The following is a 14,505-nucleotide window of genomic DNA, read 5'->3' on the forward strand; positions in this document are numbered from 1 at the left end:
GTTTACTTGCAGGATGTGGAAGCACAGCATGTAATGTAATACCAGATGTTCTATGTGGGAGGAATTTCATAACTCATACACTTTAACATGCTTTTCTCTAACTGCACCCAGCTCCTTTCATGGAGCACAAAAATGTAAATCTGCTTCCCAAACTACTACTGGAATCTGAAAGGACATATTGGTGGTTCTTCAGTATTTTTCCCTTTTAGCTGAAGCACACATGTGGATGTCTAGGGAAACATCATGTGGATTCTTCTTATTTTTTAAATGGCTCCAATTGGAGCGGCCCAGAACAGCTAGGGAATGTCCAAAGGCCACAGGCTCATTGGCCTAGATTAAGGCCTCTACTCACTGATGAGGCCTCCCCATCCAAACTCACTGCTCTTCCTCCCCAGCTGGTACCCTTTATCCTGAGTGGGTGAGCTGCCTCTCTCTGCCATAGACACTATGCTCATCTTGCCCTGGTGCCTCTGCTCATTTAGTTTTCCCTTTCTGAAATATTCTAGCCCTTCTCTTCCCATCTCTAAAACCTAGCTGAGCTCTGGCCCCACCTCACATCAGCCCACTGAACTTGCCTTTCTCTGCTCTGCTGGAGGGGACAGCCTCTGCACCCTATGACTTTAGCATTTAACTTCGTGTGTGTGTGTGTGTGTGTGTGTGTGTGTGTGTGTGTGTGTGTGTGTGTTTATGTTTCCTTGTCCTGTCTCCACACTAATCTGCAAGATTTCTGAGGGCAGGAAGGGACCATCACATAGATTTACCTGAATTCCCTATGTGGCCTAGGAAAAGACAGACATGTATGGAGTGATCTGAGCTTTAGTTTAACTTCTTTTAAGAGAAATATCTCTGTTTTTACTTGTTCATGTGCTAAATTTCTTTTACAGCAGTCATATGTGATGAATAAATTTTAAGGAGCCTGAGTAGAAAGAATGGGAGATTTTGTTTATTTGGCTGTTTCAGTTGCGGGAGGCGGTGGTGGCTGTGGATTTCAGTTTGAGGTCCCAGTTGCTGCATGAGGTGGAAATGCACACAAATCTAGGTTTCCCCATAGTCCTCCGTGACATTTCACCACAGCAGTAGTGCTGGTCTAAATGTGATGGGAACACTGACCTCTGCTGGAAAGCTCTTTGGCCCATCTCTCTAGCAGCTCTCTTGACCTCCTCTGGAACTGCATCTTTCTCAGCCTGAGAGACCTGGTACACTGTGTGGCCCGCATCCAGCCGGTAAGGGCCTCCTTTGCCACCCAGGCCTGCCGTGTCTCTTCCCCCTGGAAAGAAAACATGGAAATTCAGAACAAAAGTCAGGTCATGGTTTTAGTACAGCCTTGTGGAAGATATTAACTATACTTAACTAGTAATTAAAAAGTCAAATTACCTTTTTCTGGAAAAAGAGGTATTCTGTTTAGGATGCTTTTCCTTTTTCCCATCCAAATACTACCTATATGCCAAGGCTTACTCCAACTTCTATGACCTTAGCTAATGCTGCTACCTTATAAGGATTGATACTCTTGTGTACTATTTGTTATCCTTTCATATTTACTTCTTTTTCTCACCAACTATATGATGGATGATAGTTTATTTATCTTTGCACTGCTGCTCCTATAAAAGTAGTTCGAATATCATAGCTACTTAGTATACATTTGCTAATTAAATGAACAACTGTTCCCATATTACCTTAGTTTTTCTTAAAATACCCAGACGGGCTATAAATACTGTTTATTTTCTGTTTTGCAAACTATAAAAATAATGCAGAGAGGCTAAATGACATATTCATGACCTCATATCACTGGCTTAGCCAAGATTAGAAGCCAATTATTACACCAACTTTGACTTTTGGTTTGAACAATATATAACATAAACATCACCTGCTTTAGAACAGGCTTTCAATAGAAACTCAAGTTCACATAACATACATAATATACATATGTATATTACATATACATATTACGTTTTATTACATAACATTGTATGAACTGTTCATATTGTAAATGCCTGTAAGGCCAGGTAAGTCTTATGACAAAAAGTGATGGGGACATTAGCTAACTTAGGAAGGATTTACCTTGTCTAAATACATCCAAATTGAAATTATTTTAAAACACTACATGGACCAGAGAAAAAAACACATGTATTGGCTAGATTTGGCCTTTGAGCTATAAGCTTGTTACCCCTACTTAGGGGTAGGTTAGAATATTAATAACCAGTTTCTTTTGTTCATTCATGTATAACTTGAGAACTTAGAAGAGAATCCAATATTGGAGGGGCAGTATGGTACAGTAAGGTATATTATAATACATTGGTATTGTAGAATATATTACATAGTTAAGCCAAACTGTCTGGGTTTGAATCCTGACTCCCACCCACCAGCCATTTATCTTTGGGGAATTACTTAATTTCTCTGTGTCTCAGGCTCCTCTCTATAAAGTGGGGATACTAATATTATTTACTTCATGGGATGGTCATGAAGCTAAAATGCTTAGAGCAGTATCTGACACGTAATAAAAGCTATATAATGGACTGCTTGTACTATTATTATTAAACACCTAGTTACACATAATTAGGCAATTTCTAGTTTTATAAAGTGGAAAATTAGAAGGCTTTTAGACTTTGGGTAAATTATGTTACATTTTTCTTTCACCATCACCACCCCTACCCCTACCTCACTGCTGAGCTTTAACTAGTCTAATAAAACTAAAACCAAGAACTCAATATGAACTGCTTTCCTTATGAAAGTCCAGGTAGGTCATTTCCTTCTGGGAAATACCATGAGAACTACCTATTAATTACACTACTTTAATCTTTTGATTGGAACATATTTCACTTTTATTTAGGAATGTGTGGTGGAAAATTCCTTCTGGGATGTGTGTGATTCCCTCCTTTTATTCATGGTCAGCCGATAGGCAGAGGATCACAGTACCTGGACAGTGACAGTCAGCTACAGGAGGAAAAGCTGTTTCTGGGATCTGACTCCTTTCCTACAGGAAGATATCCTGAGTATGGGTGGGTCATGAATTTGAGCTGAACGCTTCCTAGGTGCTGAGATGTTACCATTCTGGTGAAAGGGAGAAAGTGGTGAAGCTGTCAGAGGCTGGTGTGAGTGACTGGCCACATGAGTCACAGGGCCCAGGGGAAAGTCTCACTGGAGTGAAGCAGGAGGTGCTCTTCATGATCTCCACTTCCCAGAGCCTTTCATTTGTATTATTTAAATGAAAATGCTTGCCAGAGGTTCTCAGACTGCAGGGCATAGTCTTAAAGCGAACCCTGGACATTCCAAGCCAGTTCAGAAGATAATGGGGAGGATGGGCCAGGGAGGGGCATTGATGAAGGAAAGGGAATCAGATGACTTGTTGGGCCAGAGCTCAGTTCAATGTCAAGAATTCTGAGGGAAAAGAATGGCAGAGAGAAAAAGAGAAATTGAAGCCAAGGAGCCTTGATCCTATATAATTATATAATATATTCAATTGAAACTATATAATATATTCAATCGAAAACTAAAAGGCCAGGTGAAACAAATGCAGCCTCAGTCTGGACAGATATGTGAATTAGTAAATTCAAGTTCGGTAGCAAGTAAGAGCTTTTCCCCCAGAGTAGTCCACTGCTAGGAAACTACATCTGGCCAGCTCGTTCCACAATGCATTCCATGTGGATGAAATCTTGTTGGCTTGACACTAACTTCCAGATCAAAGGACACTTTTAAAAATAGCCTTACTTTAAAGCTGATGCTTGATGAATAAACAGAGTAGGCAAGAAGTCCACAGGCCTATTTGATAGCACATTGTCTTGGCAGAGAAACCCATTTCCTCCCAAGGTTGTCAAGGCCAAGAGGCACAGACCATCCTAAGGAAGGTGAAGAACAGAGCGCCTGCCAGCACTCCTCACAGTGAGATAAGCTCAGACAGTGCGCACACAGTCTGGCCCTATTCCTGTGGCCTTGCAGATGTGTCTGCTCCAGCTGCCACAGAGGAAAAAGGAAGACGGCAGTCCTGGGAACAATACCCTCGTTGGGAAGCCAAGAGGAAGGAGTCGGCCACAGCCCTCGGTTTAGACTGAAACCAGCCTTATCTTAAAATCTTGTATCCTCAACATACTTCTAAGATGTGGAAGACATGGATCACTTCTTTTCAAAGTCAGTTGCTCAAGAATTTACGATGGATTTCTGGCATGATCCCAAGGTCATGGAATTTAACAGAAGGAATTAACACTTTAGTGAAAATATTCTTCATGCCAGGCATTGTGTTCAGTGCTTAACAATCATAATCTCTTTTAATCCTCACCAAAACTTGAGGTATTTCATACTATTCCCCTTTAGCTGACGAAGGAATTCTGGGAGGGTCAGCATGTTCTTAGGTCACAGGGTGGCAGAGCCTGTGGGACTCCAAATGCCAGGCTCTTTTCAGGCCTTGATGTCCTGCTGGGGCAGAGGGCAAGACGACAATCCAACTGAGTAATGAGGGAGGCTGGGAAGGAAAGCCAGTCTCTGAGTCTTCTCAGGGGCAGTGCGCTGGCCTAATGGGCTTGGGAAGGCTCGGGAGGGCTGACTTGGGAGAATGCCTGTGCTACCAACCTGTTCCGCCAGCCCAAGTGTTGCCGCCCACGTGAGGCATGTTGTCTGGGTCCTCCTTCCCGTGTTTGGGGGAGCTTACATCTTCACCACTGTCTCTGTTGATTGTTATCTAAAAACGAAGAATTGAGACATTTTTACTATCCTGTGACAAACACCAGGAACTGCTTAACAGAAAAAAAAAATATTTTCTCCTAAGTCCTTAAGGTATCACATAACCTCAGGCCACTGGATTTGATAAGTGCTGTGAGTATTTACAAAAATTCCATCAGATGGATTCCAACATCCATCTGGTTGGGAAGGAGAAGAATTAATTTTTTAAAAAACTCTTAAAAAAGGAGCTGGACTGCATTATAGCTACAGAATTTTTGTGGTGCAAAACAAGCTGTGAGCATTTTTACAGGGCATGAGACCCACCAGATGAAGGAAAAATGGATCTCACCAGAAAGGGATATTTTTGCCAGTGGTTTAAAAGGATCACCACCTAGCTGATCCAGCTGAGGCAGTATACACACATTTACCCATTCAATTTTCAAAGAAATCCCATTACTCTGAGAAACGCCATTTTACATACAATATATGGATAAGAAAAACAAAAAGGTATGTATGTATGCCTCAGTGATAGATTTATGTTATATACTGAAAACTGCTTATTTATTTTTTGGATCCACTTCAATTTTTATTATGGTAATTTGTAGCTTTCCTAATTCATCTTTATTTTAAAACTGGATTTATGATTCCTGCAATTCAAACAGAATAAGTAGCACTGTAGCCTTCCTCTGTGAGAGCCTGAAGTTCATTGGCTCCTATGTCATTCAGTACAGTATCACCAAAAGGAGTGATAACCACACAGAAATTTCAATCCTAGTAGTCAGTTCAGTAGATACTGCTCTACAATAAAAAGATATCAAAGTATTTACATTTCATGCACACTCTGAGCCTGCTCTCAGATGTAATGATTTTCAGAGAAGACAAGATCAAATTCTCATTCATTTGTTCAAGTAAGAATTATAGAAAATGTACTGACGGAACATTCTGTGAGGTACCACCGGGCATAAAAAGCCATGGAGAATTGGTTCCTGCCCTCAAACTGCTTACAGTGGAACAAGACAGCTTACAAATAAATGGGTCTGAAGTCAGTCTTTAGAGTTAACCATTCCATGTTGGTACACGGCTTTTTCATTCTTGATGTTGGGATTAATGAAGGTAATTAATGAAGGTAGATAATTTGAGATCTTTGCAAATAAAATGGCCATTAAGAATAAAATCAACATAACTTCTCTTGTCTTATGTCTAGGCTGTCTCGTTACTGTATAATTGTACCTGGTTTTGATGAAAACCCTATCTTGATCACCTTTTTTTGACTTGCCAAAGTTTACCAGCAAGTTAGCAAATAGCTTCCACCAGAAATCACTTCTAAGTATCATTATTTAGTTAAACTTTGGCAAGTCAAGTAAGATATTCGGACCTTCACTTTCGCATCAGAAACTAAGGGGGTTAAACTAAATTATTTCACCATTACCCTCAGCCTTGATGTGCTGTGACTGATTCAATGATTCCAAATCTGGTAGAAAAAAAAAAGGTGATCAAGATAGGGTTTTCATCAAAACCAGGTACAATTATACAATAATGAGACAACTGACAGCCTCTCACTTACAATGGTTTGACTTATAATTTTTCAACTTTACAATGGGATCAAAGCAATACACACATTCAATAGAAATCATACTTTAATTACCCATCCATCCATTTTGCTTTTCACTTTTAGTATAATATTTAATAAGTTACATGAGATATTTGACACTTTATTACAAAATAGGCTTGATGTTAGATGATTGTGTTCAACTGTAGGCTAGTATAAGTGTTCTGAGCATGTTTAACGTAGGCTAGGCCTTAACCAGATCTACCAAACAATGATGTTTGGTAGATCTGGTGTATTAAGTACATTTGCAGCTTACCATATTTCTAAATTATGATGGGTTTATTGGGATGTAAGCTCATTGTAAGTCAAGGAGCATCTGCAGCTTGCTTATAAGCATTAAGACTCATCTATAGGCCAATTCTAAAAGAGGAGTTCCAAAAATAGTCTAAGCAACTAGAAGAACCATTCTGAACACCATTCCTCACTTTGGAGGGCATGTGTGTGTATTCTGGTACTGTTTAAAAATAAATTTAAAAAAACCAGAAGAGGTATAAAAGGCAAATTCCTATGTGTCTACTAACTTTACATTCATCAAATATTATTTATCTCCCTAAGATATTTCACACAATCCAGTTATTCTGCTGTAAGAGAACAGCCCTTTAAGAATAAGTGTAAATGAAGGCACAAGGTAGAAGAAAACGCCCCTCAAATGGCCTCCCTCAGCTACCTTCAAAATTATGGTTTTGAAGTTGCAAAGAAACCTATAATGGCCATCAGGGAAGAGAAGACAGGTGATAAAATTTCTGGGCAGAAAGGCACTGGCATGTTCTTTGCCACCTGTGTGTCTTGCCAGGCCATCTGCTGGGAAATGGGGCTGCTCACGCTGTCAACACGAGGCAGTTCCACACCAACCCCAAATGGGAGCCCAGAGATGTTTCAAAATCAACAAATTCTTGACAAAAACAAACATCAGCCAAAACCTGATATGTTGCAGGGAAATGCACACCATGCAATTCCAGGGATGTTTAATTAAAAGCAAGGTATTTAGAGAGCTTATCTAATTTTGTGTCATTTTATGAATGCCACTCACTCACAGGAATATATTTCTTTAGGTGGATGGGAGGAGTACATATGTTAAGAAGTTTTCAAAGCCCTTTTAGGACATTTCTTACATCAATTGACAATGATTCATAAAAGATGCAAGTCAGGAATTCCAGGATAGTCCAATCCGGGACAGAAAGAAACTGGAACATATACTAAGTGAGGCTTATCATTTGAGGAATTTTGTTTTCTGGGAACAGCCATGTGCTAGAGAACCACTGGCCATTCAGAAAGTGGATAAGCTGCTGTTTGCTTTCATGTATGTATTGAAAAGCAGTTGGAAAGCACTTCATTTGAGATCTGGTTTCATCTAGAAAAAGCTCAAGTAAGTAATTCCAATTACTGAAATAAAGCACTACTGAATTCACTTAAAGGGGTCAAAATTTTCACCAAAAAAGAAAATACTGTGGCCGTTTATAACTTTTGATGCAACCTGACACACACGATGAGACCCCTGATGTGTTTCTCACAGCTGACACAATCTGCTTTCTTTTCTTTCTTTCCTTTTTTTTTTTTTTTTGACATGAAGTTTCGCTCTTTTTGCCTAGGCTGGAGTGTAATGGCGCGATCTCGGCTCACCACAACCTCTGCCTCCCGGGTTCAAGTGATTCTTCTGCCTCAGCCTCCCGAGTAGCTGGGACCACAGTCATGTGACACCGTGCCCAGCTAATTTTGTATTTTTAATACAGATGGGGATTGTCCATGTTGGTCAGCCTAGTCTCGAACTCCCAACCTCAGGTGATCTGCCTGCCTCAGCCTCCCAAAGTGCTGGGATTACAGGCATGAGCCACTGCACCCAGCCACAATCTGCTTTCTTTTAGGTAAGTGTGCTATAAGCATAAGAATCATTATTCTCTTACATGTGAATTAAAATGGGAAAAAACATGGATCTTGTAAATTACAACTCATAAAAATGTTCCGGAATAAAGCCAGCACAGAGAAAGGACATGACTCATTGAAGCCCTGTAATTCTGGGCAAGGCCCATATATTTTAGGCTCCTCCTTGAGTTCATGACTTTTAAAAACCATCAATAAAATGATATAAATAGCCAGAAGATAATCCAGGAAGAAAAGTGAGCTTTTGGAGGTATGACTGGACGACACAGCTGAAGACTAGGTGTGGCAAAGCAGACATTTCTAGTTGCCTATTTCATGTTAATTCCCTCTTTCTTTTAAACAGAAGTCAGATATATCATGGTTGGCTGGAATTAAGCACAGTAATCCTATTCCCCTTTGCCAGTGACTGGTTTAGGGGAAGCCATGTGACCTGAGATGTGAGAGAAAGTCTGCCAGGAGGCTTCTAGGAAGTCTTCCCAGGTAAAAGAAGAGACGGTTGTGAGAAGAGCTTCTCACTGTCCTGTATGCACAGTTCTGCTGCCCCCTCCAACACACACACACACACAAACACACACACTTCCTGCCTTGGGACACAGCTGAGTGAGAATGTGATGCATAGAGCTGTAGCATCCACATGGTGACCATGCGTTAACCAGAGGATGGCAGATTGGAAGGCTGGAGGAGTCTATGCCCCGATGACATTGCTGAGCTGCTGAACCAGCCCTGGAGTCACTTGCCTTTAATCTCCCACATAAGTAAATAATACATGTCCTTACAGTTAAGCCACTGTTATTTGGGGTTTCTGCTACTTGGAGTCCATTGCATGTGACCTAATTGATTCATGTATTAAGGGATGAATGAGAGGCAGCAGGGCAGAAGCTACTGTCTTGATCTTCCTGAGGATGTCCTACTTCTAACAAAAAGACATGCTTTGATTTTTCTGACATTAAAAATTACCATAACAACATCAGCACAGAAATCCCAATTATTACAGTTGTTTACTATCTTTTTGATTGATTAGCAGGCAACTGAATAGATTTATTCACTCACACTCTTGTGAAAACATCCCTGTGTTTACGTGTGGTGCATCTAGTACTCAGGTGGGATACAGAGATTCCTGACACGGGAACTTTGCTTCTAGGAGGATATTGTGTAAAGGGGAACAAAGTCACAGCACAGGATGATACACGCCATGGTGAGGTTCTGAATGTATCTGCCTAAAAAAAATTGTCTGAGGTTATTGTACCCATAGGTTAGAAATTTCTTTCATAGGAATAAAATGATTGATAGATGGCTAGCTGGATTAATAAAGAAATAAGAAGATCTAAATAAACAAAATCAGAAATGACAAAGGTGACATTACCATCAACCCCAGAGAAATTTAAAAAGCCTTCAGAGACTATTATGAACGTTCATAACCTCTCTGCACACAAAGTAGAAAACCTAGAAGAAATGGATAAATTCTTAGAAACATACAAACACACAAGATTAAACCAGGAAGAAGCTGAATACCTGAACAGACCAATAACATGTTCCAAAATTGAAAAAACCTACCAACCAGAAAAAGCCCTGGACCATAAGGATTCACAGCTGAATTCTGCCAAATGTGTAAAGAAGAACTGAAACCAATCTTACTAAAATGATTCCAAAAAACGTCTAGGAGAAGGGACTTCTCCCTAACTCAATCTATGTGGCTAGCATCATTCTGATATGAAAACATGGCAGAGACACAACAACAAAAAAGAAAACTTCAGGCCAATATCCCTGATGAACATAGATGCAAAAATTCTCAACAAAATACTAGCAAATTGAATCCAGCAGCACATCAAAAAGGAAATCTATCATAATCAAGTAGGCTTTAATCTTGGGATGCAAGGCTGGTTCAACATATACAAATCAATAAATATGATTCATCACATAAACAGAACTAAAAACAAAAACTACACGATCATCTCAGTTGATGTAGGAAAGGCTTTTGATAAAATTCAACATTGCTTCATGTTAAAACCCTCAACAATCTAGGCATTGAAGAAACACACCTCAAAATAATAAGAGCCATCTATGACAAATCCATAGTCAATATCATACAGAATGGGCAAAGGCTGAAAGTATTATCTTTGAGAATTGAAACAAGACAAGGATGCCCTCTCATTACTCCCATTCAACATAGCACTGAAACTCCTAGCCAGAGCAATTAGGCAAGATAAATAAGCAAAAGGCAACCAAATAGTAAGCCAGAAAGCCAAACATCTCTCTTCTACACTCAGAAAACCCTGTAGTCTCTGCCCAAAGGCTCCTAGAACTGCTAAACAACTTCAGTAAAGTTTCAGCATACAAAATCAATGTACAAATCAGTAGCATTTCTATATGTCAATAATGTCCAAGCTGACAGCCAAATCAAGAATGCAATCCTATCCACAATAGCCAAAGAAAGAGTAAAATACCTGGGAGTATCATTAACCAGGGAGGTGAAAGTTCTCTATGAGAATTACAAACAGTGCTGAAAGATGACACAAACACACACAAGTCAAACACTCATAAATCAGAGATGATACAAACAAATGGAAAAACATTCCATGCTAATGGGTAGGAAGACTCAATATTGTTAAAATGGCTATGTTGCCCAAAGTAATTTATAGAATCAATGCTATTCCCATTAAACTACCAATGTCATTTTTTTCACATAATTAGAAAAGGCCATTTTAAAATTTATAAGGAACCAAAAAAAGAGCCAAATAGCCAAAACAATCCTAAGCAAAAAGACAAACCCATACGGACCACATTACCTGACTTCAAACTATAGTACTTGGCTATAGAAACCAAAACCACATGGCATTGGTATAAAAACAGACACATAGATTAATGAAACATGTTAGAGAACCCTGAAGTAAAGCTGCGTACCTACAGGCATCAATCTTTGATAATGTCAACCGTAACAAGAAATGGGGAAAGGATTCCCTGTTCAATAAATGGTGCTGGAATAACTGGCTAGACATATACAGAAGATTGAAACTGGATCCCTATCTTTCACCATATACAAAAATCAACTCAAGATATATTAAAGATTTAAACATAAAACCTAAAACTATAAATACCCTAGATGAAAACCTAGGAAATACCATTCTGGACATAGGGCTTGGCAAAGATTTCATGATGAGGACTCCAAAAGCAATTGCAATAAAAACAAAACTTGATAAGTGGAACCTAATTAAACTAAAGAGTTTCTGCACAGCAAAAGAAACTATTAACAGGGTAAAGAGATAACCTAAGGAATGGCAGAAAATATTTATAAACTATGTGTCCAACAAAGGTCTAATATCCAGAATCTATAAGGTACTTAAATGAATCAACAAGCAAAAAAACCAAACAATCCCATTAAAAAAATGGGCAAAGGACATGAAGAGACACTTATCAAAAGAAGACATACACACGGCCAAAAACATATGAAGAAATGTTCTATGTCACTAATCATTAGAGAAATGCAAATCAAAACCACAGTGAGATATCATCTCACACCAGTCAGAATGGCCATTTTTATAAAGTGAAAAAAATGGCCTTTAAGCCCCTATGCTTAGGCCTGCTCACAGACTGTGGAGGGTCCTTTCATTTTCAAGAAAACCCTTCATTTTTTCCTTGCTTTGTTTGTGTGTTTTGTCCAATTCTTTGTTCAAGATGCCAAGAACTTGGACACCCTCCACTGTTAACATATTTGGTGAGCCAGCCAGGAGAAAGAGTCAGGCAGGTTCACTATGGCTACTCAGGGAGTGAGAACCCAGAAGCCTGGTATACCGGTAAAAGGGTAAATAAAATTTTTCATGGTTTGAATCTCCTGGAAACATCAGAGAAAGACTGTCCTTGCCATCCACACTACAACAAAACTTTGGGACCTTGAACTTTGGGTTCGTGGTCTCACAACTGAGAAGAATCCCTCCACACTTCTGGAACTATGCACCCACTGGAACCCTTGAGACACGATCAAGCTTCAGATGATCATGCAACAAAGGCTACAGCCAGTTCCAGATGAAGACACCATGTCTGGTCATGAAGAAACTACCCTGGCTCCACTTGATAGAGCAGGGCAAGAGTTCCGTGATCCCCAATAGGTAAAGATTACTCTCTAAGTCAGCATGAAGCAGTTACAGAAAAAAAGACCATCAGTGTCTCTGTCTCTCATGAAGATTTATGAGGATCACATCTTTAAGTGGGGAGATGAGGCAGGAAAATGGAGTCTGGAAGCAGGGAAAATAAGGCCGATTCACACTTCAGCTATAACAGGAAATGCCCTCTCCAAAGGACATACATCAAGTAAAAGTCTTTGTAACTTTACTTCATTCTCTTTATTTACATAGAGTGTACCCTAAGTAGAGGGTATTTAAACTCACAAAAACTTTGTAACAGGGCCTTTGATCCCCTATGCTCAGGCCCACACTGGGGAGTCTACTTTCATTTTCAACAAAACCCTTCATTCCTTCAAAAAACAACCAAAAAATAAAAACAAAATAAAAAGTCAAAAGATAACAGATACGAGAGGTAACAGAGAAAAGGGAATGCTAATACACTGCTTGTGGCAATGTAAATTGGTTCAGCCACCATGGAAAGCAGTCTGGAGATTTCTCAAAGACCTTAAGACAGAACAGCTTACCATTCAATCCAGCAATGCCATTGTTGGGTATATATTCAAAGAAATATAAACTGCTCATTTATGTGAACAATTTATATATATTCACATTTATAAAGTGCATATATATAAATTATGCACATAAATTTATATACATTTATAATGTGCACGTATGTTCATTGTAGCACTTTCCACAATAGCAAAGACATGAAATCAACCTGGGCGCCCTATCAACAGTGGACTGGATAAAGAAAATGTGGTACATGTACAATCTGGAATACAATGCAGCCATAAAGAAGAATACAATCATATCTTTTGCAGCAATATGGATGCAGCTAGAGGCCATTATCCTAAGCAAATTAATGCAGGAACAGAAAGTCAAACAGTATGTGTTCTCACTTATAAATGGGAGCTAAACACTGAGTACACATGGATACAAAAAAGAAGACAACAAACACCAGGGCCTACTTGAGGGTGGAGGTTAGGAGGTGAAGATTAAAAAACTACCTACTATGATCACTACCTGGGTGACAAAATCATTTGTACAACAAATCCCAGTGACATACAACTTACCCATGTAATATACCTGCACATGTACCCACTGAATCTAAAATAAAAGTTGGAAGGAAAAACAAATAAAGAGCTAATTTGTACTATATTTTAAAAATCAGAGGGAAGAGAAAAGCTTAATTATAAGTGGCCAGTTTTTCAGCTCTATATTCTTATGCTTCTTATGAGATCAATACAAATTATTTCCTGATTTTTCTAGTTCTAGACATGTTAAGAAAACAACTGCCCTAACCTAGTATGCTAGCATTAATAAATTATAATTATGTTCTCAATACTGTAATAAAAGTAAACAGTAGCCAGAAAAAAAGAAATTTCTTTCATAGATATAGGTACAATGGAACCACATAATATTTCCCGAGGAATGATGTTTTTTGACATGAAGTCAGCTGGCTAAACAACAACAACAACAAAAAAGGCTGACCACCACGCAGTTTTCATCAATAACCAGTACGTTCTACAATGATAACACATAACAAAAATACCTTTGTTACACAGGTAGCTTCTATGTGTTTCAACGTCAATCTCTGCCAAAGCCAGTAAGCATGCAATTTGTCTTTAGTTCTTCCCTGGCTTGGGTAATATTTGCCTTCAAATACTCAATGACCATCTCCCCTCATTAATCCCCCAACACTCTTAAAAAGCAAAAAACATCTGACTTTTGGTCACTTATTTCTAAGAATTATAATGCAGCTGATATTCATTCATACTAAAGAATTAAGCTCAGTGGGTATTTCTATTTTAACTGTCTTTATAACTAACTGAAAAATAGTCTTTTTTGTTGTTGTTGTTGTTGTTGTTAGAAAGTTTGAGAATCAGTAAGAAGGCAGAGGTAGTGGGATGGGGTGGGGGGCATATGAGGCCTATTCCCTGACCCTAAAGACAAATGTCTATTAGGGTGACTTGTGACATTATAGGTGACAAGCAGTAGAAGTAGTCCATGGTCTGTCTTGCAGAATTCCAGTCTTCCGGCATAGAAAGTGTTCCTTTCTTTTCTCATGGCCTTCTTCAAATCAACCAGCAGCCCCTTACTGTTCGCTGTGGGCTGGACCCTTTTGCCCACCTCTCTATGCCAGCCCCACTCAGTCTCACCCTCCACCTCTCCACACCAACTCTACTCGGTCTCACCCTCCACCTCTCCACACCAGCCCCACTCGGTCTCACCCTCCACCTCTCCACACCA

General features: G+C 39.3%; 1 protein-coding gene across 5 annotated transcripts in view; it reads right to left on the reverse strand.

The window, feature by feature from the left end:
• Positions 1-14,505, reverse strand: part of VWA8 (von Willebrand factor A domain containing 8) — a 386,591-nt gene that overhangs the window by 40,185 nt on the left and 331,901 nt on the right. For all 5 annotated transcript variants that reach the window (XM_037729667.1, XM_017503777.2, XM_017503778.2 and 2 more), the window contains 2 exons: positions 4,561-4,669; positions 1,111-1,267 (listed from right to left, as the gene is read on the reverse strand). In XM_037729667.1, the coding sequence (XP_037585595.1) occupies positions 1,111-1,267; positions 4,561-4,669 (266 nt within the window). The remainder of the gene's footprint in view (positions 1-1,110; positions 1,268-4,560; positions 4,670-14,505) is intronic.

This window comes from Cebus imitator, unplaced genomic scaffold (genome assembly GCF_001604975.1).
Source record: "Cebus imitator isolate Cc_AM_T3 unplaced genomic scaffold, Cebus_imitator-1.0 Scaffold314, whole genome shotgun sequence".
Lineage (NCBI taxonomy): Eukaryota > Metazoa > Chordata > Mammalia > Primates > Cebidae > Cebus > Cebus imitator.